At 42.3% G+C, this 27,140-nt stretch overlaps 6 protein-coding genes across 9 annotated transcripts; 3 read left to right on the forward strand and 3 right to left on the reverse strand.

Annotated features, from left to right (window-relative positions):
- Window positions 1–2,292: 2,292 nt before the first annotated feature.
- On the reverse strand, window positions 2,293–5,776 carry LOC129584483 (calponin homology domain-containing protein DDB_G0272472-like). The gene is made up of 6 exons (XM_055476656.1): window positions 5,303–5,776; window positions 4,671–5,134; window positions 4,236–4,349; window positions 3,985–4,083; window positions 3,069–3,893; window positions 2,293–2,771 (listed from the first exon to the last, which is right to left on the reverse strand). The coding sequence occupies exons 1-6, from the start codon at window positions 5,391–5,393 to the stop codon at window positions 2,622–2,624; spliced, it is 1,743 nt and encodes a 580-aa protein (XP_055332631.1). The 5' UTR covers window positions 5,394–5,776; the 3' UTR covers window positions 2,293–2,621.
- A 396-nt stretch (window positions 5,777–6,172) lies between these two features.
- On the forward strand, window positions 6,173–10,782 carry LOC129584471 (DENN domain-containing protein 1A-like). Its single transcript, XM_055476645.1, has 17 exons — window positions 6,173–6,591; window positions 6,653–6,717; window positions 6,806–6,846; window positions 7,062–7,222; window positions 7,300–7,581; window positions 7,924–8,022; window positions 8,087–8,137; window positions 8,197–8,242; window positions 8,312–8,413; window positions 8,482–8,588; window positions 8,675–8,786; window positions 8,899–9,042; window positions 9,101–9,136; window positions 9,246–9,311; window positions 9,407–9,555; window positions 9,716–9,839; window positions 10,017–10,782. Exons 1-17 carry the CDS (start codon window positions 6,569–6,571, stop codon window positions 10,530–10,532), a joined length of 2,124 nt encoding a protein of 707 aa, XP_055332620.1. The 5' UTR covers window positions 6,173–6,568; the 3' UTR covers window positions 10,533–10,782.
- A 1,446-nt stretch (window positions 10,783–12,228) lies between these two features.
- On the forward strand, window positions 12,229–14,898 carry LOC129590359 (uncharacterized). Its single transcript, XM_055485552.1, has 3 exons — window positions 12,229–13,437; window positions 13,672–14,158; window positions 14,254–14,898. Exons 1-3 carry the CDS (start codon window positions 12,794–12,796, stop codon window positions 14,644–14,646), a joined length of 1,524 nt encoding a protein of 507 aa, XP_055341527.1. The 5' UTR covers window positions 12,229–12,793; the 3' UTR covers window positions 14,647–14,898.
- A 228-nt stretch (window positions 14,899–15,126) lies between these two features.
- On the forward strand, window positions 15,127–17,970 carry LOC129590340 (uncharacterized). 4 transcript variants are annotated; one of them, XM_055485520.1, is made up of 6 exons: window positions 15,127–15,552; window positions 15,656–16,041; window positions 16,233–16,931; window positions 17,011–17,076; window positions 17,148–17,203; window positions 17,281–17,970. In XM_055485520.1, the coding sequence occupies exons 2-6, from the start codon at window positions 15,712–15,714 to the stop codon at window positions 17,714–17,716; spliced, it is 1,587 nt and encodes a 528-aa protein (XP_055341495.1). In that variant the 5' UTR covers window positions 15,127–15,552; window positions 15,656–15,711; the 3' UTR covers window positions 17,717–17,970. The 4 variants fall into 4 exon arrangements, with proteins under 4 accessions (XP_055341495.1, XP_055341505.1, XP_055341512.1 ...); XM_055485530.1 differs by having other exon boundaries at window positions 15,699–16,041; XM_055485537.1 differs by having other exon boundaries at window positions 15,709–16,041.
- Window positions 17,920–22,511, reverse strand: LOC129590331 (podocan-like). Its single transcript, XM_055485499.1, has 2 exons — window positions 21,869–22,511; window positions 17,920–20,384 (listed from the first exon to the last, which is right to left on the reverse strand). The coding sequence occupies exons 1-2, from the start codon at window positions 21,983–21,985 to the stop codon at window positions 18,201–18,203; spliced, it is 2,301 nt and encodes a 766-aa protein (XP_055341474.1). The 5' UTR covers window positions 21,986–22,511; the 3' UTR covers window positions 17,920–18,200.
- A 534-nt stretch (window positions 22,512–23,045) lies between these two features.
- LOC129590323 (uncharacterized) lies at window positions 23,046–27,121 on the reverse strand. Its single transcript, XM_055485487.1, has 5 exons — window positions 26,202–27,121; window positions 24,139–26,013; window positions 23,611–23,906; window positions 23,435–23,546; window positions 23,046–23,372 (listed from the first exon to the last, which is right to left on the reverse strand). The coding sequence occupies exons 1-5, from the start codon at window positions 26,940–26,942 to the stop codon at window positions 23,217–23,219; spliced, it is 3,180 nt and encodes a 1,059-aa protein (XP_055341462.1). The 5' UTR covers window positions 26,943–27,121; the 3' UTR covers window positions 23,046–23,216.
- Between the last annotated feature and the right edge of the window lie 19 nt (window positions 27,122–27,140).

The raw sequence follows: 27,140 nt of genomic DNA on the forward strand, positions 1-27,140 counted from the left end.
GCATCGTTTGGCTTTAAAACCAACAGATACCTGAAGCAAACTGCCGCCATATGCATTATTTAAATCCTAAATTCACTCAGCCGTTAAGGCTAATCATCTAAAATCTAGTTTTGGAAGCTTAATCTGGATCAAATAGTCTGAGATTTCACCCCACGCATTCCTAATCAAACATGATCTGATAATTTTCCCCACATTTCCCACGTTAACTCGTCCGTGTAAATAATTTGGACGCATACGCTTGCCAAACAAATTATATTTGACGGACATCACTGTCCGGGTGGTCAAATTAATCAATAATTATCCAAAATGTTGCCTACCCGCCGTGTAAAATTTCCCAAAGACTTCACCGCCAGTATCGTTTAGCTGGAGATTTGCAGTTTTTGCCGCTTTCAGAACCGTGTTAACAAGTTCGTCAAGCTACTAATCTTGAGGCAAACTATTCTTAAAACAACGTAATATTTACTATGCCCTGCTCCTAGCTAGCTTACCGGTTAGTTACATCCTACCGGATTTTAACTTTTAATAATACAAGATGCTGGTCCTAGCCTCCCAACAGATCTTTCCGCACACACGGTGTCCAGAACAGATTGTACTACTTTATCTGCACATGTGCCGTAGCTACTGACGCCTGGTTTTTCTGTCACAGATAAGTATTATGATGCCCCGCCATGACTTGTATTGTGCACGTTCGAATAATACGTTACTGTTGTATAATAAGACATGTGAAATTCTTATAACACAAATCACATGCGCCGGGCATGATACGATGCTGGAACAGAAATGTTGCATTTATTGCAAGCATGTTCGTGCATTGTTTCTCAAAGTGAATACGAAAGGAGGATCATGGAGGCGTAAGAAAAAGTAATTGATTCTGCCCACATTAGAATTCGGAACTTGTGAACCCACATCGGTCGTTTTTATGAGACGTTCCGATGAAATCCCCGCTGGGAGTGGGGCGTCTAAATTGTCCGCTGGGTGTGGTATTTAGGTAGACTTGGATGCTTTGATGTTCGGCGTTGTTATATGACTGATAAGTGATAGCACGATCATACTAGTAAAACTGTCCATATCCCGGTTTCGTTGTACTCGTACCTTTGTAATTTTGGGCCATCGATGTATTATTGCTAAAATGATAAGAGCGTCTTAAAAGTATGCCAACAATAATATCATTTTGCTGTGAAAACGGTAAACCCACCGGTACCGCAGTTGCACAAATGATTAGCGCAGCCAACAATACGTGCGAGACGGTTTTGTGGGTGGCTTTACGTATTATGTTAGCAAAATCCGTGATCTGCATTTTGTGTGATAATAAGTTAAGGTTTACTGTGCCATTTAATACTAATTATGTAAAGCACTCTGATCGCAACAACCGTGGATAAACAATAGGATCAACGATAATAAATTCTACGAGAAGCTGCAGTACTGGTTGACGATATGTGCGCGTTATCTATATGACCTTTATCTGTTTGGTTAACTGTGCACGTCGTTAATGTCGAATACCAGGCTCGAGATTAATAATTGTCACAACGGTACACTGACGGCGTTGTTGAATGATCTTAGTTTGGTTTAATGAGATATGTAACTCAAGTCACGGCAGACAATGCACAAGATGGAAAGGCAAATAATCATCGTTTGTCCGCATCAAAGCCTCCTTTGCAAAAGCAACAAATGCATATTGAATTTCATTTAAAAGTAGATTTTCCGCCTGAACCAGCGGGAGAATTCCTGTATTATTGTCTATCTGGAAAGGCGTGATTGCTTTAATGGCAATAAAATAGTACGTCTCAAGGAAGAGCGCACCGCTGTGTTTCGTCCCGGCAAGAGCAGCAGTAGGGCATTGCGGGTCACCGAGTCAAGACGTACTGTAGTTCTGTGCGTCCTTGAATGCTCTAGGCTGCACTCATCGAATTCCATTCAGACTCCAGACGGCAGTGTGCCGCGCAGGTGTTCACGCATTTATCTAACCGCTGGAAATCTGAGAGGTCAAAAAGAAATCGGAGCCGTACGATCCATGGCGTTCGACAGTGTAAATTAAATCCAATAATTTGTCCAAGAACTGGAATTACAGTCAAAGAACTGGAATTACTAGTGTCGTAAAGGTCGTTCACGGCATTAGTTCACATTACATATTATAGGTAATAGGGAGGCATTACGAAAGCTTTCGTAAGGCCTACTATTGTACCACTATTACCTGTAATACAATAATACGAAGGGATGCGGTACATCTTTAAAAAAAACGGTCTGCTAGGTCGGGTTGATCGCATTTCATTATTTTGACAATTTAAATATACACAAAAGTATACCCTTCTTTAATGATCAAAACCGATTCGATAATAAAGGCGCTCTAACATTATTAACAACAAGCACATTTTAAATAAATACTTAAATGATCTCAACTTCAGCGACTGCATAAATGCAACTCACACTTTACAAGAAAAATCAGAAGACATCAATCAGTATAAAACTCGCAAAATGCGGCATAAATATCATCAGATACACAGTGGGCACTGGACAATGTAATTATTTCCCAATTCTATCACAGCCAACCGGAAGAGAGACAACCAGGCGAACGTTTGTGGCTAAACAGATTTTGAATGAAAGCGCAACAGGTGATCGCATGATCAAGTTCCGTTTTGGGATGCCTTTGAGTGCAGTTCCGGTTTTGGCCCCGGCAGCCAAGACTGTTTCCATGCTAAGATCTCCCGCAGCCATAATTCCTCTGCCTGTGTCAGACTAAGCAAAACTGACACCGCGCGCACCAGCTGCAACGCCTAAAATAAAACTAATTTTCAGCTCATCCACTATACAACTTCCGACAGCATCGATTTGGCAGATAAAACTCTATCAAAATTCTTCGTGCATCCAGATTTATAGTTCATACTTTTACCAATCCTACTCGTCACAATTATGTATCAATCTATTAAACTAGTGCATGCAGCTTAAGTTGTCAAAAAGGGAAGGTATAATGCAGTTCTAAACAAGCTAAGCGCAGCTTCCAGTTTTCCTATGCACGGCCACAATCTTTTGGAAATGATTAGCTTCTCCGCATTGTACCACATAGCACATACCTCATCAAAAGATCCGGTGACGAATTTCAAAAGAACATTTTTCTTGTACTGATCACCAGTCTCATCGGGAGTTTCCACGAGCGCCACCTGTGCCATTTTTTCGGATAACTCCTGCATTTGCCGCTCCAAACTCGCAATTTGGCGATCACGTTCACGTAATTTTGATTCCATATCTTTTGCTGACCGCCGCCGGATGATTGCCAAAGTAGTCTCTTTGCCTTCCAAATCTTCCTCAAGAGTTTTTGTGCGAACTTCCATCTCAGAAATCTTCTGGTTTAAAGCACTGATTATGTTCTCATTTTCACTAATGATTCTTCTCAGATCAGTATTTTCTTGCGACCGTTCGTCCAGCATAATTTGCAATTTTTTCTCGTTATTTTCCCTCTCCTCTCGCTGTGATTTCGAGGCATCTGCGGCGTTATTTCGAACAGTTTCCAACTGTTTTTCTTTTTCTATGATGATCTGCCGCGCGTTACCGAGTTCCTGTTGGTGTTGTTCTGAAAACATTTGAATTCGTTCGTTCAGCTGTTTAATCTGTTCCTGAGCGGTGTCCTGGTTCTTTCCTAATTCGACTTGCGCTGCTTCCTTGAGATGGCGCTCATTCCGAATATCTTCCAAAAGCTTGTCGATCTGTTTGTCCAATGTTCCTACCGAAGCTTTGACCGAAGCGTTCTCTTCACGGTATTTTTCGATTTCTGTCGTTTGATCAGAAATGGCAGTTTTAGCCAGCGACAATTTGCTGTCAAGGTCAGATATTCGCCTTTGCATGCTTTGCACTGTGGTATCTCTATCTTTGCTACGCTTTTCAGCCTGGTCGTGGGCGATCTGAGGAAAAACTGAATTTTAACTCAATGCGAGCAAAATTTAAGTTTCCCATACCAAAAAACCAATCACAGAGGAAACTGTTTATACTAACCCTCCAAGAATCTCGTTCGAGCTTCAAAGTATCCAGCTGCTCCGTTACATCAGCAAGTTTTTTATTCGCTTCCAATACGCGGTCTTCGTTTGCTCGATGCTGAAATATACACAGTAGTTTTGACATTATAAGCATGGTGCATTTCTGCAAAGCCGGGAAACTTGCACACATACGTTCGTTTCTAATGCTTTAAAATCGATAATCATTTAGTTTATTTGGTAAGAAAATCAACATGGTCTATCTGTACTTACTCGGCTGACAGCTTCTCTATACCTCTCCAATTCCGCTTTCAGTTTCGCACATTCCAAATCCTTATTAGCCAACGCACTCTTCCAGTTCTGATCATCAGATTCCTTTTGTTTCACCTGCGGATTGCAACGTTCGTAAAAATATAATTTAAATTTGCGGTGGTAAAGTGCGACAAATTTGCGTCTACTGATTTTCAAAATAAGTACCCAGTCTACTTTTATAGAAAACACTAATTTCAAACGAAACAATTACACCACCAACAGTAATATTGCAAAATACCTGCAGATATAGATAGATATTCATTCCAAAAATATATATCATTCCAAAAATATATTCATTCCAAAAAGGCAACTACGGCCACACTCTAATCCGTAGTCGCGTAAAGGCCCAACTTTTATTGAACAACGCAACTGAAGCTTTTTGAGATTCAACCGTACCTGTGCTCTAAGAGATTCTAATTCTTTGACCAAATTATCCTGGAATATCAGCGGCTCTGGAGATAAACTTTGGCTTCTGTGCAGTGAAAATTCGTCAACTATTTTCGGCAGCAGAACGGGACTCGAATCCAGGTTATCCAGCACCGGCTCATCCACAATCGACACGGATGGATCGGGTCTCGGGCTCGAGGGAGGTGCAGCGGCATCGGAAATACTCAGGGTAGATGCTGCGTCCGTAAGATCTATCACGCTTAACTCGCTGTCTATAATATCCTGGGTATGATTTGCGTCACTTTCCGGCTCAATGAGCAGGGGCAACGGGACAATATTATTCGCTGCGACAGATGCATCTCCAGAAGAGATAGAAGCTGTTCGGATAACGCGCGGTGAATCTGAATGAATACTCTGCAGGCTCTCGCGTGACGCAGTCATGCTGGACATTTTGCTCTCAGAGCGTCGAAGACCTGAGCAACAATCAGCATCAGCGACGAGACACATAATAGTGATTATACGAATTAATTTTGCTTTTCGCTTAAACTATCACTTAGAGAAATCCAAATTTACATCAAATGTAACGATTCTTCGAGTTATTCTCTATGGATCCTACAATTCATGTAGAAGTCATCACTCACTTGACTGCGAAGAGCCCAGTGTTCCGGGTAGCGCCACAGCGCTCAGATCAGCGCCAACATCTTCCATTTTCTTCTTGAGATTTTTAAACATCTTGGCGGTTTGCTGCGCTCGTGCGCTAGAAATCTCCTCAGTACTCTCTGAGCGCAAAAATGAACTCTGTAATCACACTGAGGTTCACGGCCACCGTGGCTCATCAGACCCGGATTCAGCAGGTAGGAAAGTACGAGTACAGAAGAAAGCTGAGATTATTCCAGATTCCACGTAGCAAGGATTCCAAAATGAACAACACCAGTCTTGGACCAAGTTTAGAATAGAACTACCTCCCCATAATGCTGTTTTGCAGCGTTAATATACAAGAAAACTGAAGAAACTGTATTAATTTTAATTTGCGCTGAAAAAGATAAACTGCTACCTTTAACTTAAAGTCTAAACAGAAAGAATAACTCGGATGCCTTTGACGAGTTATGATAATAATAAAATTAGCATTGCCTACTATGTAGTATATGCCACTTACTATAAGGTAAGTGGCATATATGTACAGTAGTATGTACTGCGATTTCAGTTTTTCGTGGTTCATGTTTTTCCCACTTGGTGGTCGTTCATGAATGAGGTAACAGCCCTTCGTCCGGCTACACGCCGCTACAAACGGTCGTCGAATCTACCGCTAGGATGCAAATGACTATGTAGTACACGCTAACACGCAGAGCTAGCAAGCAAAAAAACCTCAACAAGTAATAAGTTGGCAACAAATTGTTGCCAACAATCTATGATAAAAATTTTTGAGACATATTTTTGAGCTTTTTTCGCTGAAGAGGCCTAAGAACGGGACGGAGAGGACCCGGTGGCTACACAGTAAAAGCATCAGGAAGGTTAGCGTCACTAGCTACGGTGCCTCGGGTGGGCTACCCTTCTCGTGCAACTGCTGATTTGCTGGCTAGCTCATGGAACATTCATTCAAAAACCGCCCATCGCAAACAGAACCTTGAGTGAGTTGAGTCTTTTGAGTTTTTCTTCCAACAGGAAATGATAAACAAATCACAAAGCCAAACGGTATGATTTTGTCATGGGCACGTGCATACAACTTCATTCACATTTTTTTCGAAAATACAACTTTAGACCTTAGAGACTTGAAACTTGATGGTCCTTGTGAACTGGAGTATACCCTAGCTTTCTAGCTTTCTGGACGTTGTTGTTCGCTATCCGTTATATTATTGTGTTAGTGTTATTGATTTTTACGAACGTTGCCATCTGATCTTGAAGCAGAAATGGGTTTGGGATCTCGGATAAGGTAAGTTAACAGTTTTCAACTCGGAACGTGGTTACCTGATTTTGGCGAATGGTTCATGCAGGGAGAAGTCTCCTCGTCTTTTTAATGTTTTTGCTGAAGTGGTTGGTCCCTCCGAAGAGCAAGAAGGTGAATTAAGTGCGAACCAATTCGCAACTTTTTGTTTTTGAATCTGGAAGTGATACCAGCGCCACTAATAAATGAACTATAATTTTAGGTTGGATTCTTCAAAAATTTCCTGACGATTATACCGATCAGGCAAGAAATCTGGACCAGGGGATTATTTAATCAAATGCAGCAGAAATTCCGAAATTCCTTGGTGATAAATTTTATCTAGACGACACCTAAGAAGCAAGCCGAAGGAAATTTCTCAGAAATAAATAATATTTTTATTACTAAGTAATCTCGGAATTTCTACTGCATTTGCAAATTCGGAGCGAAAATATAAAACGTTTGATCACTTTGATTTGTAGGAGGTTTTGAAAGTTATTCCCATGTTTTGCTTTCCCACTGGAATATGCAATCCCGGTCCAGTGCAGCAGTTCTGCTTCGTCCTGACAGACGTAGAGAGCAAATTCGTATTTGGATTTTGTCGACTAAGCACCGAAGGGAAACATTGCATCTGCATTTTAAGGTAGATATCGGGACGAATATCTTCGGTATGAATTTTCTTTGGCACATTTTGCATGATGAACGTTGTCGTTCCTCTAGCTACTTACCCTGGCACGATCTGTATTATAAAATGTTGAATTATATCATGGAACTTATGACGAAAAACCCCAGCGATGATTCCATTGGATTTCTTCGCACGGCATATCAGACGGTTGTTCCCAGTGGGGGTGAGGAGCTGCACGTTATATACAAACTGCAGAAAGTGGAATTCCAGGCATGGTGTCCGGATATGAAGAAGCTACCTACAATACCGGAAAATCGTGCCATGACGGAATTCTATAATGCCCTCGATGTCAACAACATGATTACAATTTTTGCCAGGTACGCTGATAATGGTCAGACTTTAGAGCACTTTTAAATAATACTGTATACCAGACCTATTATGGTTGATTTCTTTGATTCTTATCGACTTACGGTTTTCATGATTTTTGATTATTCGTTTTTGTTTTGCATTCTAGGATGCATTTCCAGTTTTACTCATTATTTAGCCTGCGCTAGCAGTTAGGCTTTACTTTGTTAGCAGTATTGATTTTATGTGTCGCTGCTAGTTATACCTAAGTAGAGGTTTATTCGTATCACTGGGTCCAGACTTCGGTTCAAATTGCAAATTGAAAATACTTTAAAAAAGTAAATCTAGAATTCACTCATCTTTTTTGCGTTTAGCTTGTTAAACGAAAGGCGAATCATTATTACATCAAACAAGCTTGGTCGACTTACCGCTTGTGTAATGGCGTGCAATACTATACTTTATCCAATGCACTGGTAAGTGTTGTGATTGTCTCTAAATTTGTGTATTCTGTGAATACAAAAACTGATGCTTATTCAGGCAATGGATTTTCGTTACGGTTTTGCCAAAGAAGCTGCTGGATCATGTGATGTAAGAAATGCATTGTACTCAGTTTGCTTTTAAAAGTTTTTCAAGAAAATTTCTTTCAGTGCTCCAATGCCATACATTATTGGAGTTCCCGGTGAATTACTTTCAGTAAGACGGAGTTCAGCTTTGAATCCCTTTTGTCATTCGTACCGGGGCTGATTTTCTTTTCATTTGCGGGCGGTTTTGGAAATGGATCTCGGTGAAGTTGTGATTGTCGATTGTGATCAGCGCGTTGTGAAGACGCCGCACAAGGATGTTCAGGACCTGCCCAGTGCCGTGGTGAGAATTTGCTTGATCATCTGTGTTTCAAAGGGCACAGTAGACGCGATTTTCTTTCCCTGATACAGGTGTCATCCATCAGGAACTCTTCGGGAAATATGTTTGGAGATGGTGTGGCGCGTGCATTCATGCGTGCCCTGGTTGAACTTATTGGTGGATATCGCTTCGGGTTGAGGTGCTTGAAATATTATTTCAAATATAATAGAGTGATTATTTTATCATATTAGCCAAGAAATCAGTTATCAGTTCCCAACATTTCAGCTTTCCGCCTGGTGAAAAGTGTAATTTCGATATGGAGAAGTTCATCCGCAACAGACCGGCAGTTTTTCAGCCATTTTTAGTAAAGTTAGTAAATCACCAAATGTTCCGCCAGGTAAATGTTCCGCTACCTTCAATTTGGATGAAAATACGTTTTAGATTTTATTGTGATAAATTTGTCACCAGTAGTTGCACAATTCAAAATCTTTGTTTCTTGACGGTTATAGTTTATTGATGAACGACTGGAACTACTAAACAAAGGCGAGGGCTTCAGCGATGAATTCGAGCAAGAAGTCTCTCTGTTAATTGATCAGGACAACGAATCCAGCGAACGTTCGTCTATTGCCGCTCAGTACCGTCGCTGGAGCACAGTACGATGTTTCGAAGTTACAAAACAACAAATTGGTGGATCCTGTTTTGTTGTTATAGAGAGGCGGAAATCTCCTAAAAAGCGTGACCAACAAGGTACTAATTAATTTTTGGAGTTCAGTTGAAGGAAGATCGCCTACCAAAGTTTTATAGTCGTCCTTACTTAATATCCTTTTGAGTAGGGCATTCTTTTTTGCGTTTACAGATGAAAGACAGGAGCAAAGAAGCTGTAAAAAGAATCAACGCAAGGATGCAGGAGGTTAATGTTAAGGTACTGTTAGTGATGTTACATAAGGTTAAACTAATGAACGAATACTAGTCGTATTGTACACTCTGTTTTGTTTTTCTAAATATTGCTCTGTATAGGACAACTTTTCCATTCCCGATATTTTATCGCTTTCTGATACGAAAGACCCTCCGCCTGGCAGCCCCAATCATCGACGACTCTTTTCCACAAATACTCCGACATCTGGAAGTTTGAAAACATCTTCGATGTATCTGAATGAAATGAATAGGTACTGTTTTCGGTAAAAGGAAAAATTCATGCATTTCAGTAGCAAAGGACATTTTTGACAGTTTGTTGACATACTCGTACATAAACGGTACCATATCAAAAATATTTATTCTTTCGTAAAATAATTCTTGTCTCGTAATTTTCTGCTTTATTGTTTTCAGAATGTCAGTCATGAAAGTTCCCAGTGAAGACGAGGATGCTTTTAGTGATAAAAGCTTTGCATCTACATCGACGCCCGAGAAAATGGGTTCCCAAATTCTCCCAGAAACACAAGATATTTTAACGGTAAAACCGCTATTCTCTTAAATTTTCTACTGAGTAGTATTATTGTTGTTCTGCAGTAAGGAAGTTAGTATTCTGTATTCCTAGTAATTTCCTACTGCAGCCGAGGTGTACTGCAGCAATAAATAATTTAATACTCGTACATTATTTTTTAAGTAATTTTGGTGCGTTTGTCTGCAGGATAGCTTGTCAGTGTCTGTTGACGAAGCATTGATTGATCTCGAAGACGAAGCAGATAAACGAAAACAAAAGGTGATGGAAATAGTGAATCAGAACAAGTATCAAATACCTAGTCCGGTTATGATACCCATGCGCAACGGAATGCCAGGCCAAAACCAATCTCCAGCGCCTCCATCCTGGCCACGCATCTCCCTGGACGAAATAAACTCACGTAAAGCTACTCTTCTCCCAGCCATTCGCAGTACGGCGCCTCAACAGACACGTTCCGTATTTTATGACAATTTTCCGGCTAACATTTCTGGATATTCGACTAACCCACGATTCGTTGGCCCGGCTAGTCCATCCAGTTCCACATTCTACAGAAATTTGACGCCTGGTGCGAACGAATTCGCGGCTTCAACGAGAGCCGACAGCACCATTGATTCGAACAACAGAGGGAGTGGCAGTGTTCGACAGCCCATACGAGCGCATCCTCAAAACCCGGCTACCTCTTCATGGGAAAATTTTGACAAATAACAAAAACAGAATTGTGCCATGGCTTATCCATCTCCGAAACTGAAATGTTGTGTTCCTAGTTGCACCAAAGTCTTTCCCGTGTAGAGAAACACATGTAATTTAACTTGTCATAGTAACTATTTTGGGTGATAAGTAGTATTTGACATCTGGACTTTTCCTGCTTGTATTAAAAAAATAGTTTCAAGCGCTTGGCAGCACTTTCAAGGTATTTTGTTTAACAAAACGGATGAAAAAACATCTCAAGATTTTCGATTTAAATCATCGGGAAGCATTAGCAGCTGCTTGAAGTTGAAGTATTCTTGTCGCCCTAAAGATGAATTAATACCAATACTAATTTTTTTTTGTTTTTCACCCCACAAGCTTTTGTCCAACCAACGGAAGTTACGGAACAGGTTTGCGATAGTTGCCTAAAGGCCGTATGAAAGCAGCAACGCGGCCATAAATGTTATTACGATCATAATTGCTAAACGAACTTTACACTGCGTACAAGCTACAGTGAATAGTTAAAAAATCTTTATTATTCCAAGCTTTCAATCCAGCAAAATCCAGGGATGAAGTTACGTAATATCACTAATATGCGAGTACTGTTATAGCTTTGTGGCGTTCAGTGATGTCCCGTTTTTTTCGCGGGCTCGGTAAATCACGGGAAATTCCCGCACCCCGCACCCGCTTTTGGCTCGGAAGCGGTAGCGGGAGGCTTTCTGCTCGGATCGGGTGCGGTCGGGAATAAAGCCTGATTAGTATACCCGCCCGCTACTCGGGAAAACACGGGATTTCTTAGAATTAAAAAAATTTTATAGAATTTCTAGCAATTTTCGCAGCCAAAAAGTGCGTCAGCTTCGCGCTTCGCGCGAAAGTTGGTGTCTTAGGGTGGGTCTCAGATTCAAAGCGCATCTAGCTGCGATACAGCGACTCCAGTCTCCTCGCGAGGTGGCATCGAGTATCGTATCTGTAACCGTGGCCACGGATACAGCGGCACCGGCCATCATTTCGGAAACCAATTTCGGAAACCGTTCATTTCGGAAACGTTCACTTCGGAAACCAATTTCGGAAACCGTTCATTTCGGAAACGTTCACTTCGGAAACCATTAATTTCGGAAATCACAAATTTCCGAAACAATCAAGAAACAAAAGAAAACATAATAAGAATAACAAAAGAATTCATAAAGAAATAATACAGTAACTTAAGGAAGCATAAAAATCTAAGAAAAGTTTAGAAAATAAGAAAACCTAATAAAACTTAAGAAAAAATAGGAATAACAAAAGAAAACATAAAAACGGAAGAAAACCTGAAAATACGAAACCTAAAAATACACTTGGATAATAACATAAGAAAGAAGCACGAGACAGCCTAAGCATAAGAATAGTATAAACATAAGAAAACCGAATAAAATTTTTCTGTTGTTTTCACAAAGAATGGTTTTCAAAATGAATGGTTTCCGAAATGAATGGACACCCATACGGCCACCTCGTGTGGTTGAGCTACAATGCCATAGCGAGATTTGCTTCGAATCAGAGTCCCACCCTTAGGCACTGTGCTGGATCAAAATTACAAATGTAATAAGCGGCGGCTTGCTCGTGACGGAAACGTGGGTTTCGAAAGGAAATCGAATTGTTGATGGCGATAATAATATATTTATGGCAATTCTATAATTATAATTAAGAGCCAGGCTCAGTTTTTTTGAAAAGTAAAAAGTAAGATTTATCATGCAGGTGACAGCAGGTCTAGTCTTCTAAAAAATGCCTATCCGTTAAACTTTTTGCGAAACTTTATCACAAAAATTTTGTAATAAATTTGTAACAATTATGGAAATTATTGATTCATTGAAAATCGGGAATCGGAGCGGGTTGCGGGACGGTCCGAGCGCTCGGGTGCGGGAGCGGGTGCGGGAAAGTTTTTGATCGTGAAAGTGCGCTCGGGACATGAAAAACTGCAAACGGGTTACGGGACATCACTGGTGGCGTTGTTGCTGTTACGTAAGTACAGGTTACGACGACCCACGTACGGTGACGGCTACGTTGTTCATCAGTTCCTTTAGCGTGCCACCGTCCACAATCCACAGCTACCGTTTATACTTTATAGTGCGTAACCGATCCCACTTAGCAGTCGTTGCAAGCTCCAAGCTGAATGCTGTTGAAGGTTCAAAAATTTTCGTTCTGATGTTTGTACATGATTTATTCTAGTTTGCGAATTACGTCAGAAATGTACATCAACAGTGCCGCTGGACTTAGTTTCGGAATCTGCCGTTGATGCCAGCGATATGGAACGTAACGCTAGAAGATCAGACAAACGCTCTCGTGAGGTTTTTGACGAGGATTCTCCCGTTCCATCGGGAGCAGATGCCTCTCGGTCCATGCAAACCCATAACGAATCCAATGCAGCTAACGAGTCCATTCCAGGCTTCTTTTATGATGCTGCTCGTAAGCGTTACTTCCGAACTGGACACGGAGCTCCCGAGAACAACTTCACCGTTCCCGTTTCTCAGTTGGTTCCTAAACGCACACGGCCGCGCTACCCCTGGATCCATCCGGAAATTGTAAATTGCACGTCCAAAGTGAATCTTCTGACAAGCTGGGAGTTGGCCCTGCCTGGAGAACCGTCGTATCGCTCTCGACGCAGCACCGTCGGTGCGTACAATCATGCCAATCTGGCCAAAATCGGATCGACACCCGCAATGTACAAATGGGCTGCCACGCAGAGCAACCAGTCGTCCGTCCAGTATTCTCCCTTCTTCCACACTGTTGATGTTCTGCTGAACGCTGAACACCCGAGAGCATTTTTTGTTGCGCATTCATCCGGGCAGCGGACCACGGGAGTTCCCGCAGGAAATGGAGCGGAATTCCGCACAGCCAATTTTGAATGGAAAAATAATGAACTCTTAGCCAGCGATTTCCGCGTATTAAAGTAAGTACTTTTATTGCACTGACTCGTATAATTATTGTATTAAAAATAGCAAGTGCTAGCGAATGCAAATAGTATTCTATTTATGCGTGGTTTTTAATCTTAACCTTAACCTGTTTACGGATTATGTGATGAAAAGCGGATATTTTCTGGTCGGATTTGTTATGCAGAATGATGCATATTATAATTATTATTTGTATGCTTTATTAACATGTGTTTTATTTAATGATTTTGCAGAGCCGGATCGCTTTTGCCAGCCGAACTGTGTACCATTCATTCCGTGGCACTTTTTCCGCCTGGACGAGCATTTTTCAGTTGTGTAGCCGCCAGTGGGACGTACCGTATCGGGTTGTGCATTAGCGAAACAGCCACCGGAATCCATTCGATGCCCGTCATCACATCTCATGACATTGTGGCTGCCGACAAAACACAAGCGCGTGTCGCTACGGGATCCCGAGAGTCATCAGAAATCCGCCTCTTTTCGTTGGACAACATGCAGTTTTCGTCTGTTGTGGTCACGGATGACGAGCACGCTGAAGTGTTTTGCTGCAGTCTGGATTTCACCACCAGTCATCCGGACGTCCTCCTGGTGGGCACCAATCGCGGTTCTGTTGTACAGGTCGACCATCGTCAAGATCGTTGCACCAGTATTATTAGTGCGGATGTTTGGAAAGAAATTGGAATTACAGGGAAGTGCACCGTCAAGAACATAAAAGCGTGCAATGTAAGCGTACCAAATTGGATTTTTCTTAATATTTGTACAGTAATTGTAATAGCATTTTGCCGAATTTAAATTTATACCAACCTGAAATGTTTCAGACTCAGAATCGATTTATCACGAACATTGCTGGACTTCCGTTGGAATCTCCTAAGATGCATTTATGGGATGAGCGCTATGCGAAGTCGCCTTTGTCGTTTTTCGAAGAGACGACCTTTTCGTTCTCTCGGGAATCGTTTCCGATTAGTCTTTCATCGGATGATACTTTGGCTGTTTGCTCAGATGCAGAAGGAACTGCTCGATTATGGGATGTGAATTCGGGACTTTTGATGGCAAAGATCCCCGTTCGTAACTATGATAGCGAATCTACTGAGCCAAACTGGTTGCCACCTGTTGCTTTCTATTCAGACACCTGCGCTACATTCGCTGGACAGAAGGCTTTGGTGATTGCTCACAGGGGAAGTGATCCTCGCTTGTCCGTGATTTCTTTGTAATGCAGAAAGCGTATTATAAATGTGCGGCTTAATTGTCAAAATTTCGGAAGCATTTTTTATTGTGTATGCTGGAGAGTGGCCTTTCATATACCGCATCCAAAAAGGCGGACATGATGATGACTTGTGCTGTTGATTGTTGGTGGTGGCATATTTCTTGTTAATGATTTTTTCTGTCAATCAATGTACAATATGGTTTTACTAGAAATTTTTTACTTGTACTGTAATTTTAAAGGAGAAAAATCGTTTCCTGTGCCAGTATCCTGTTTTCCGTGAGCCGTTCATGCATTTGATCAAATGTCACTTAACCTTTAACTTTGATCCGTGTTTTTTTTTATTCCATGCGCTACATGCCTAAATCGAATCGCCTGGACATCTTACAAATACAGGCTGAAAGTGCAGCCTGCAAGTTTTGAACTCGACCGAAAGGTTGAGCATCACCGACCCCGGCGGCGGCCGGGGCTGAGCCTGAGCCGGGGTGCGCAGCGCGCATTTTCGTACTAGTAACGCACTGTGCACAATGCACCACAAACTGCGTTTTGTCCTCGCGCGGTTGTTGAGTAAAATTTAAGTTAATTTTTGCTCTCAAAATTACGGGACACGGTACTTTTTTAAACACTTTCAAAACGACATAATTTTTATGTGTGGACTTTTGAATTTTTAGTTGTTTACTTTTCAAATGTCTCATCAGTAAATTTCGTCATTGTGACATTGTTTTTTCACCAGTTTACTTCAGACTGAACAGACGAAGCAGAATATTCCATTGAGTAATTTGATTTCAGTGTTTTATGGCATGTGAATCTATGAGCAGTCGCAGTTTTGTTGAATTTGATTGTTTTGTGTCCTCGTCGTCACTCAATCTGCAAAAACTTTTGTTTTTGAATACGGAGCTCTTCGCTGGAACTGGAAGTAAGCACTAAGCATCACACTTACAGAGACTTAGTTGAGAAGCACTGTACTCACTTAAAGTCACTTTCATATATGATATAAGGGCAGAAATTATTTTTAACAGCTGTGTGCTGGTGAGAATAAAATCACTGCACTGATTGTAGCAGTTTATTCGAGGACATGAAGCAGACAACACCTCCTGGATCAGCTAAACCCAGAGTATCTGGATTTACTCGCGTATCCTCCACCAAACGATTAACGAAGTCACCCAGCGAACTGGCTGATGGCGCAAAAATTTCCTCAGCCCCGAGACGCATTTCTTTTGCTGACAGCACTCCGACACGAACAAGTGTGGGCTTTGCTAACGATCGCTCTGGCGCCGCTCTTCCGAAAGCGATTTTGAAAAATAAACCGTTTTCGAATAAAAGCCCCGAAGAAGCCCCGGGATCGCTGCCAGAAAGGGCGAAACCACGAATCAGTGCCATCTTCCCGTCTCCTGCTCCAACACAGGTGAAGAGCGCATTTTTGAAATTGCGAAAGCTTAATGATGTTACATTAGCGCTTAACAACGGTGTTCGTGGGATTAGAAAACTGTAGCTAGCAAATTTATTCTTATCGATTTTCACGCTACCGTTTACTGGGAATATAGGATCTGGGTTTTTTTCTTCGATATTGATTGTATGCTGATTTTGTAATTGTAGTCCGCACCGACATCCCCGACTGTCCCTGATTTATCTTTCACCATGGACGGTAATAACAATGGCTTCACACCATCATTTCACGAACCAGTTAATCCGCTGTCGACCGAACTAAACGATACAAGGACCAGCACCTTCTTTCCTCCGCCGTCATCCTTGCTCTCGGCGATATCACTGCCCAGTGCGAATACCACTTTAATTCCCAATTCGTCCGGCCAAAATTCAACACCAATGTTTAGCGCGTCGCCCATATTTGCTTCTCCAACACGGGAAAGGCAATCCAGTCACTTCCCTGAAAGTCCTTTTTCCCACCATTTGATGAATCCGTTTGATAGTACGTCACATCCAAACTCAAATCCTGCACTGCCCGGAATGCCGCATGCCGGTCTTAATTTATTGTGGAATCCGTTCAGTCCGGTCGTGAACAGATCTCCGGCTGCATTTTCGTACGAATCTTATCTTCTTCAGCGCGTTCAGTTCCAGGAAGGTCAGATTCACATGCTGCGTTCGCAGCTCCACAAGTGCGCCGAATTGTACAGTTCCCTTTATGCCAAAAGTGTTGAAAATTTAAGCTCGACGTCGGAGTGTGCTACGCAAACGGAAGTGACGCAGACGTGCGACGCTAGCACCGCAATGGATGAGATGACCGGTGATTGCCCAGAGACTAAGTGCGACAAACGTTCTACTGCGGGTCCTCTCGAGGTGGGAAATTTTTTTCTTCTGCTGATCCCGGGTTGACATCAGAAGTTCACGTTCGTTTAACTAACTGGTTATGCTTCAGAAGGCTGTTGGTCCACCTATAAATGGACAAGTTTCTCCGGAGCAGCAGGCCTATATGGAAATGATGGTACGGAAGTGCAGTAAAAGAAGTTGTATCAGTTATAAAGGTAACTAACTTATTGATCCTTGCAATTCTAGGCAAATATCCAATTAGCGCTAAAAAACTCCGGAAATGACAGCATTATCGATCCGAGGTACAGTAACTATGCCTTTTCATCTTTTTAGAAACTATACATAATGCGATGAATTATCAACGTTTTTTCGTGTTTAGCAAACAAAAAATGCCGAACATTGGTGACCCGGTTAGCGGATCGAATGACGTGAGTGTGTTGTGTGGAGATCTGGCAAAAAAATATTTAAATATGGATATGCACCATTTCATCAACAAAAGCAGTCGAGCAGCCTTGGAGCAAGCTAATTTCTACGGGATGCATGGCAGTGATGTAAGCTTTGCTACGAAAAACTATCTGGAACGTCACGGACTAACAAAATCCGGAGTTGCTCGCAATGGATTTTTGCGCACTGAAAGTATTATAGAATGGAATGAAGAAGACGAGGCCGAGTGTGATGGAAGCAGTCGAATACAGTATTTTCAGCAAGCCAGAAGGGACGCATATTTTTGCAGGGGACAACCGTTTCCAAACGGGTACCTAGGTGCGCAATATACCCAAGGTAGTGAGAATTACGATTTGGGGCTCCATGGTTAGCTTCGACATGTATTTAATGTAAAGATTTTGTTTGTTCTATACTTGAGCCTGCACAGGTGCACGGGTTGCTTGTCCTTGCGCTTTGCTGCATTTTCAGTCATTATTGTTGTTGTTTTTAGTAGCTTATTGATACGACAAATTTGTCATTGTTATATTACTCGTGTTGGGTGTATTATTCGTGTTATGATAAGACAGCACCGAAATTCTTCCTGAGAAATGAAACATTCAATGAAACAGTCGGGACTTTTGGCCGAGAATTCCATACCGTGTTGTCGCTTTTGTATTGTAGACGGCTAGGCATAGCGTCCACAAACTTGTAGGTATTATGATTTAGCTTTCATTTTTTAGGCATTCCAGAAACTTGATGTTCTACTGATAATGAAAAATAGCACCGGTCATCTAGTCACGGTGGAAACAGAATGTGGCACACGTGTTTGTATTATGTACATAAAAAATTTTGGATAAGATTACAAAAACCAAGATTTTATACCCGGTATTCTGCATATGTCCTTATTGTGGAAGAAGTAGAAAGGCCATCATTATCAATTCCCTGTTGAAAAGTGTACTTGGGAAATTCATGATCAATGTTGAAGACTTCGGACGGTGTTGTTGCTCTCAAGACCGGCGCTTCCGAAGTGATAGTATAAACGGATTCACTGCATGTATCGTACCAAGCTCGAATATCCTCCCTGTGCGGTACCGGCTCCAGCTCTTGTCTGCCACCCAATATTCGCGCTATTTTGCTCCGAATGAAACGCTGCTTCCAGCGCAGTTTACCTATCGGACACCATTTCATCATCAGACAGAATACAACCGACATTACCAACGCGGTCATCACAGAGCACACGACAATGATGATCCAAATTTCAGCGGGAAAAAGGCCCGAGGAATAATCCGCAGAAGGCAAGGACGGTGGAATGGTAAAAGACAGAGTGGTTGTTTTTTGTAAAGGAAATATCTTCGCTGCTTTTGGAAAATCAGCAGCTTCCATAAAGGAGTAATGCCGTAAAGTATCCGAATTTATAGTCAGAATTTTTCGGTCTTTCAGTACCTTCGGACTGGCACATTTGAGATCCTGTGCTTTGAAAAATCTATCGGTATCTGTCTGGATCATCTGGATCAGCCATTTATTCCAAAGCGAACACGATATCCAGTTTTGAACTAACTTTATCCGCGATAAACGAGCGAAAAACGGAAAGAGCTCCTCACCTAATAAGGCCAAATTCGTGTTTCGCAGGTTAATTGTGTGTAGTTTGGGTAAAAAACTGGAGTCATTGGTAATCGCGGCTAAATGCAGTAATTTGGCGGCAATCGCCGGACTACCGGACACATCCAGCGTCACCAAGCGGGACAGGGCGTGCACCGTGGGAATCTCAACTGCAAAAGCGGTGCTGTCCACGCGATTCACTTCCAACTGCTTCAGTCCTGTCAGGCCGTCCAGAAAGTTTTTCCCCAACATCCCCAGGGGATTAGCGGACAGATCAAGAGTGGAAAGTGAGTTGACCAGGGGGAATAGTGTGTCGTTGAGCATTTCTAAGCGGTTGGCTCGTAAATCGAGTAAATGAAGCCGCGGCACATCGCAAAAGGCACAATATTCAATAGATGTGATTTGATTACGCCGCAAATGAATCTCCTCCACATCGGGCAACATGCGCCAATGTTTGCGTGAAAGTAATCTAATGCTGTTTTCATCTAAATACAATGCCCTTAAAGAAACCGGCAATTCCGTGGGGACTTCGCGCAGCTGATTGCCATTCAACCAGATTCGCTGTAGTGCATGAATGTCGGCGAAGGTGTCGTTGGCGATGCTGGTGATATTGCAGTCATCGGCCACGAGAATGGCTAAATCCCTGTAGCGCCCCAGCATCTGGCGATTGAGCACGGACAGTTTGTTGCCACTGAGCCGGATATCGCGGATGGTCACCGGGAGATTCTGCGGCACGGTGCTCAGACGGTTATGACTGAAGTCGGCGTATTGCAGATGCGGCAATTCCAATGTGACTTTCTCCACCGACTGGATGGGATTCATGGCCAGATTTAGATGAACCAGTTGGGTGGTGGGACTGAAGACGGCCGTGTGGATGTCGCCAATGTGGTTGACCTCAAGATTGAGATAGTGCAGTGATACTAAGCCAGTCAAGAGGTCGTTGGGGAGTTTGGTTAGTTTATTAGCGTTGAGGTCGAGCCGAATCAAATCTCGTAGATAAGCAAAGGATGCGGGATCAATTGCGGCGATACGATTACTTGATAAATCCAAGTACAGCAGAGAAGACAATCCAATAAATGTCAAATTAGAGATCTGACTCAATCTGTTCTCACTGAGATCCAGTCGTTTTAATCCTTTTAGCAATTGTAAGGCGCTGTTTCGCACCACATTCAGGCCGCAGTGCTGCAGACGCAGTTCCTGCAGATGCGATGCATTGCTGAGAAGACCGTCCATATCGCCGGGATGCAGGTCATTTTTTCGAAAGTTTTTTAATGCAACCCGAGCCGTGGTGGCGGGAAATCTGACGGGAAATGGAAAAATGTGCTCTCCGTTGCAGCTCATTGTGCTTTCCGCTGCGCTGCACACACAATATTCTGGACATGACACTTCCGGTGGCAAATGCGAGCTATCCGATGCATTTGCATTTAGTTCCGCGGCAAGGCCGTAGTCTGTTGATGAGCCCTGGAAAAAAATGCTTAGGCCGTTTTTGCATCAAGTACAATTTATATTACCAACCGCACAACGTATTGCAGGACGATACAGTTCGTTTTCTGTGCAAAACTGCAAACCAAACCCAGCGCTTGTACCAAGGAAATAATTTTGATGCAGTTAACAGTGCAGTTTGATAAATAACCTGGTACAGTAAATCTCAGCCTTTATTCAGTTCTGGTTTTAAACAACAATTACCAGTTTCACAAATTAGGAAAAACCACGCATAACCTATCCTTTTCGAAAGTTTTGTTAACAAAACATGTACCTGACAAGCCACCAATAAAATGAAAGGCTGATTTCTCTGCTGCACCCACGTATCATTTTACAATTATTCTTGAAAACAGTGCAAGAAAATTGATTCTCATCTTGTGTAGAAAGTCAACAGTTATCAAAATTGAGTAATTTTATAGATGCATTAAATGTGTTAACCAGGTTTAAGTAGTATTAAGTAGTACTAATCGTAACATTAACCGGTTATAATCGTGCAGTATCTAAATAGTTACCATAATTATAGTATTTATGACTCTGGGGTGCAAATAGTTTGAAGGTCATGGCGGAGGGGAGCTTATTTCGGAGAGGGGCGCAATTTCGGGGGGTGGCATTGTTTTTCAAACGGCAAATTTTGGAAAGGGGCAATACATTTCAAACAACTGCGCATGCTGTTCTAGTGAAACTGAAGTACTGAACGCAGTAGCTGCCGGTATATGCAATTACGCAACCTTCCGATATATACAACCTTCCGAGCAACATTTTGGAGTATATTCCTATCAATACAACTGTTTCTATTCCTGTTTGCCAACAAACACCACATTATGTTGATGTCCGTGTACTGTTTACCCTTTAAATCACAACAATTATTATAAAAAAATTTGTGGTATTCCTACCATTTTGCATGCTTGTAATTAATAACGGCTCCCTGGGGCGTAATTTCGGGGGGTATCCTTATTTTTCAAACAATATCAGGGAGGGGCGCTTATTTCAGGGGCTCTTATTGCGGGTGGCGCCAAAAATTCGATAATTACGGTATACCTTAAGGGAAAGAGTGGTGCAGCGCATGGGGATATTTGATTCTACTTAAAAGTATGCAAAAAGCTGTCGTGAAAAATGGGAATAAGGAACAATCACAAATTTACTTTCTAAGGCTCTCTCCTGTTTGATATTTTCGAAAAATTTGTATTCTATCCTTTTTATTTTTAAACCAGAATGTGCGTCTTTTAATCTTTCGTGAAAGCGTTAACCTTACTGCCATAATGCCATATATTTGGTACTGCATTATCTGACTCCGATCACAATGGGAAAAGTCACATCAGACAACATGTTTATTTAGGCACTTATTACGTACGTACCACGGTACCAAAGTGTTTGAAACAATGTTCAGGAAACAAATAACTGCACTTCCACATTAAAGAACAAACTATTTAATACAATATTTTGTTACAGGCTTGCTTACTTACATCGTTGATGTCATGACTGTATGAAAGACAGTGAGTGAAAGAAAGCATCAGCGTCAGGAAATGTATCCATACCGCTGTCCCCACGGAATTGGTCCATACGTTCCAATGACCTGTCATGGTTTTTTACGCAAATTTAAGCCATAAGCGTTGAGGCCGTAATCTCAGTAACGCTCATTAAGATTGTAAAAGCAACCAGCAATATGAGTAAATAATATAAGAAAGTATAAATGGTGATAAGAAAGTAGTGCAATGAAATTATGCACTTATGTTTAGTATAAATGTCGGCAATTGCATAACACAGAGCGATAATGCAAATGTATATTGTAAGGCGTATGGGAGTCGCTGTCACAAGCGCATCTCACTGCAACGGATATCAGCGCAATCCTGTATCGCAGCGGGAGGGAAACACCATTAAAGGTCTCCCACTCACATTATGGACGCCGGTGATAAACAACATAGCAGATGAGGGGAAAATTGCGCAAAACTATTAGATTAAGGAACATATTACTGATTGGGTTCCGGCGCATCTATGTGGCTTTATTGTTGTGGTTGGACACGGGTTGTCTGTTTTGCCGGCTGGCCCCGCATCCCTACGCAGCAGTACAGCATATATGTAAGTACAACCAGCATACGCAGCAACATCAGGAAGGGACAGTCTTTTCTTTTATGACTGATAATACGATAGCATCATTCCGTCTGTGGATTGACTGTGCAGTGAACAAGAGGCAACGGAAAAGGGATACACTCGTCAGTCATCCAGAATGCCGGCACCAAAGTGCACAAAGCGTTTTATCATTTAAAGGATACGTTTTATGGTTTAAGACAGTGTAAGGGAAACGTCTTTTATCCTAACAGCAACAGACCCCGGCCATGGACGCATGCCGGATCAATAATGACAGGGTCGAACTAAGCGCAACATAATTTGTTAAGAGGACATAACGCTGACATTCCAAAATGATTTACTGACCAGAGTAATTTGCAAAATAGCGTCTTGTGGATAATGTATGGGTATTTTGTATAAACATCCTCCTCGCTATCCATTCAAGCGATCAGTTAATGTTCGGACTATCGAAGTTGTTAAGCATGACCACATAATAAAATTGCAACTTCAAAATATAACTGTACGGCTGTGATTTGTTATCAAGCCAGTAGGTGCTTAAAGAAGCTGTTCTGCCAGCATCATAATATTTTTAATACTTTAACATAATAACTACTCAAAAACAAGAAAACATAATTTCTACTGCGGTATCACATCTGACGTGCTTTCATTCACCTGGTCCGTTTCAGCAACACATAACGAAAAAACCAAAAACTCCGTATCGCATCATATTCTTTCACTGTACTTTCTTTAAACTTGACCTCGATATTTGTGAAATCTTAGATGTTCTTCGATGAGCGTTTTATAAATTTCCCGCGATTCCACTCCGATACTAGCGTTGCCCATTTGTTTGGAATGGGGATCGATCATGTCCAACAACCGGTATAATCCGGCCGTAATATGCTCCTACATTTAAAACACGATTATCCCATGAATACCCAGCAATCAGACTAATACAAATGCCTTGCCTTGGCTTCTGGATACAGTGTGCCATTCTGCATCTCCAAACAGTACACGGCAATTAAATGAACAACCAATTTGGAGAATATTCGCTTATGCCGGACCAGATTTCCAAGTAATCTGCAATACAGAAAAGGGACATTTGATGAACATGCACACATGGAGAAGAGTTTCATCGACAAACCTCTCAACAAAACTCGCGTTCCGGATCATGACGAGTTTCCGGTTGGCATTACGGGCCGTTGCGCTATCGCTATCCTGACGGGCCCGTTGTAGAATGCTGATCAGCCATACTGAAATGGCTTTCATTAGAACCGGCACTGTCTGCGTCGTGATCAGCCGTGACTGCTTGAGAATTTCGTTGAGAATCAGCGTGCAGTTCTGAAAATGCATCGTGAAGTCCGCGTCACTGGATTCTTTGTTGAGCAGCAATCGAAATACTGGTTCACTCAAAGCAATCGTGCATGCAGCCAAGGCGTACTGCAAAAACAACATAGGTAAATGAACGATTACCGGTGGGTTAGAGTTTCCTCTCGCGTTAGGTTTTTTTCAAAATATTTTTATCTTTTCATAACGTTGCGTTTATAGTAGATGGCAAAGTATATTGCATATTTTCATCAACAACCAATTAAAACGAATCACCAGCAATGGAGAAGAGCTCAAATCACTCAGAAACTTTCGGAGCTAGTAATTTCAAAAAATGTGTACTTACCGAACTGTCCAGCAATGGAAATAATACTCCCATAAATGCTGAGCCGATCCGATGGTCGGTGCCAACGTAGCAGACCACAGAATTCAGTCTCTCCAGGATAGCTTCATACAGTTCAGTGCATTGTTTCACCGTTTCTAGAGTCAATTGAGTGGATATAATCAGACGCATGAAGGTCAGCTCCCAAAGCAGTGTAGATTCTGAATGTGGCGATCTTCTAAATATCGACAGACCATCCAGTAAAACCTGGGAAAATTTCACCGGCTTGGAAAATCGTCGCATCTGCCGAAAAAGGGCCATATGATCGGTTAAGGTAAAAACACAAGGAAGTTCTTCATCATGATCTGACGGCTCGGCTGTTGCAGACTGCATTTCATCAACAGAAGACAGCAAAATTTTAAATAACTCTTCATAGGAATTTGAATCCAGTTCTCCTCTATCCAGTGGCACAGAAGAATCAGAGTGACGGTGTACACCAATTTCCGCTAGTGATGGGGTCAAATACTGGATGACCGAAGTTGCCATCTTTATCGAGCAATGTTGAGTGCCCTCCATATGCAAACACAGCCATTTGACGGCAGTTTCCATTCTTACAAGATCCGAGCTATGTCCAAGAAAATTCAGAGCGATATTCGCTCTTTTCGTTGTGAAATTTGGCGCAAGCTGTGTAATCAAACTACTGAATCGAGATTTCAAGTACTCCTCCGAATAAAGATTCGTCAACACGATCCGCAAAGTGTCTGCACATTGGAGAAGTAAAAAAACTTCGACTTCCGTCGTCTGACCATCTGGTACGAAAAACGCATTCGTGCACTTTCCGAAGAACTCTACTGTGGACGGCACTAGTTTATCAAACAATGCTGGGTAATGAGGCTGGTTTGTTCGAGGGCTTAGTACTCGCAGGAATACTGACGGCAAATAATTCAAATCGACATTCTTCACATTTGCCACGCTTTTAATTGCTCTATCCACTGCTTCCGCTTCTCCTTGTGCTATTATCCTTTTAACTAACTGCACATCTATTGCGTAAGATAGGTGCAGACACGAAGAAAGCGCAGCGGAATGCTCCAGTCGCATGGCTGTGTCGATCAGTTTTGGACGTAACCGGGCGTAATCAATCAGAACATTCTCCCAGTATCCAGCATCCACAGCAGGGACGGACATTATGGCGTTAATGAACAGCCTTTCAAGAAAAATTACGTTGTCGGCGGTATGGACATCCTGCGACCAGTTGGATTTATTATCCAGAATGAATTCCATGGCTTTCCATAACAAAGACATCGAAAACACCAGCTCTTCACGAATAGTGAGGGATGTCGTCAGATGTACATACAGCTGCAAACACCGGCCATACAATCGACAACGAGCTTGTGCATCCTCCCGTTTGGCTTTCTTGGCTTTGCGGCCAGTTGGCTGGCAGTCCGCGTCATCAAAGGACTCGCGCAAAATCATTTCCACGTTCTTTAAACATGCTGCGCGCAATGCGGGTTTTGTGCGCACACTTCCGGATGCAAGGAATTTATCCGCCACCGTGAACAATGTGTAAGTATTTTCGGCAGGAGAAGTTTGGAAGTGCAACCAGTATCGCACGAGATGTCGCCCAAATTCCATATCATTCACGGTCGTTTGCTCCTGGGGAAGGTGGACGTAGTGCGTGCAGATAGAGTTCCATACAGCCACGGGAAGACTCTGGGCGGTAATGTTGAAGACATTTCCATCCCAAACCGCACTGTGTGTGGCGGAATTCAAGACTTCCCAACACAAGAAGCCACTTAAATCATCGGCTGTCCATTTGAGCCTCGTCGAGACGGTGTAATACTGAATCAAGCCAGACTGTAACCAGAATTTCAAATCTGGTCTCTCCGAAGTTGTAGTTTCCTACGAATAGACACATTGCTGAATAGGCACCCTGCACAGCACGATACATTTATTACATTTGATTTAATTTGCACGACATTAATTATTCAAAAAAGAAGTTCATGCCTCATTGCCTGCACGTGGTGGCGGCGTTAAGTCGCCTCTCAAAATATCGTACAGCGAAAAACAAAGAACGAGAAAACACTAACCTTCATAGTACTGCTGCAGTTTTTCGCGTATTTTATTGCGCTTTTGGGCGATATTTCGAGCCGGTCACTTAAAATTAAAGCGAAATCATTCCAAGCATGTAGCAGGACCACGCAGGTATAAACGACATCGTCATCACGTAATTTTTCACACAATCCCTGCAAAGGTTCCAGTACAGTGTCTCGCATCTCTGTATGCAGTTTCCACACAGTCTGCAGAGTTTCCTGACGGGTGGTATTTTTTATACGAAAATGTTTTAATAAAATCCATAATATCCTGGCAAGCAGCTTGATTTTTCCGCCGAGTGCCCGATCCTGAGCAGTGTCCATGTGTTGCACATAGGCCAGCAGTTCCTTAAGGAAACTATCCCATACACTAGCCATCTGCGATTCCGGCGCTTGGGCAAAGGCATTTCGCAATTCCGCAAACAGTGTAAAAGAAAAACAATCCACACCATGCGGAGAAGCAGGTACGGACCGGAGGCCTTGCAGAAATTTGTTGAATAATCGCGGGAGTTGATGCAGCTGCGTGTAGTTGTACATCAACTTCTGAAGGACCAGTGCACCGTCTTCGCCGTGGCTAGCAGGTGAATATGCCGGATTCAAAATATCCCCAATCAGCTGCACCCAGATGTCAACACATCTTTTATCGATTTCACTATGATCGAGATGCAAAACATCCTTGAAATGCAGGACCTCCGAAGATGGTCGTGGGTCTTCGGTGGCAACAACACACACGGTCATTTTCCCTTCAGTTCTTCCCAAGTTCTTGTATAGGCTTCCAAATGTACAAACAAAGCAGCCCTGAACTTACAATTTCATGTATTTAATGTGAGACGCTTAAACAGAACAAATTCCTACAAAAAATTTAACATTCCTAAATAGACTGGCCAAAACTTAAAAACTTTTTTGACACCGTTGTGTCACCGGTCGACCGACCAG

This window comes from Paramacrobiotus metropolitanus, unplaced genomic scaffold (assembly GCF_019649055.1).
Source record: "Paramacrobiotus metropolitanus isolate TYO unplaced genomic scaffold, Prichtersi_v1.0 Parri_scaffold0000002, whole genome shotgun sequence".
Taxonomy (NCBI): Eukaryota; Metazoa; Tardigrada; class Eutardigrada; order Parachela; family Macrobiotidae; genus Paramacrobiotus; species Paramacrobiotus metropolitanus.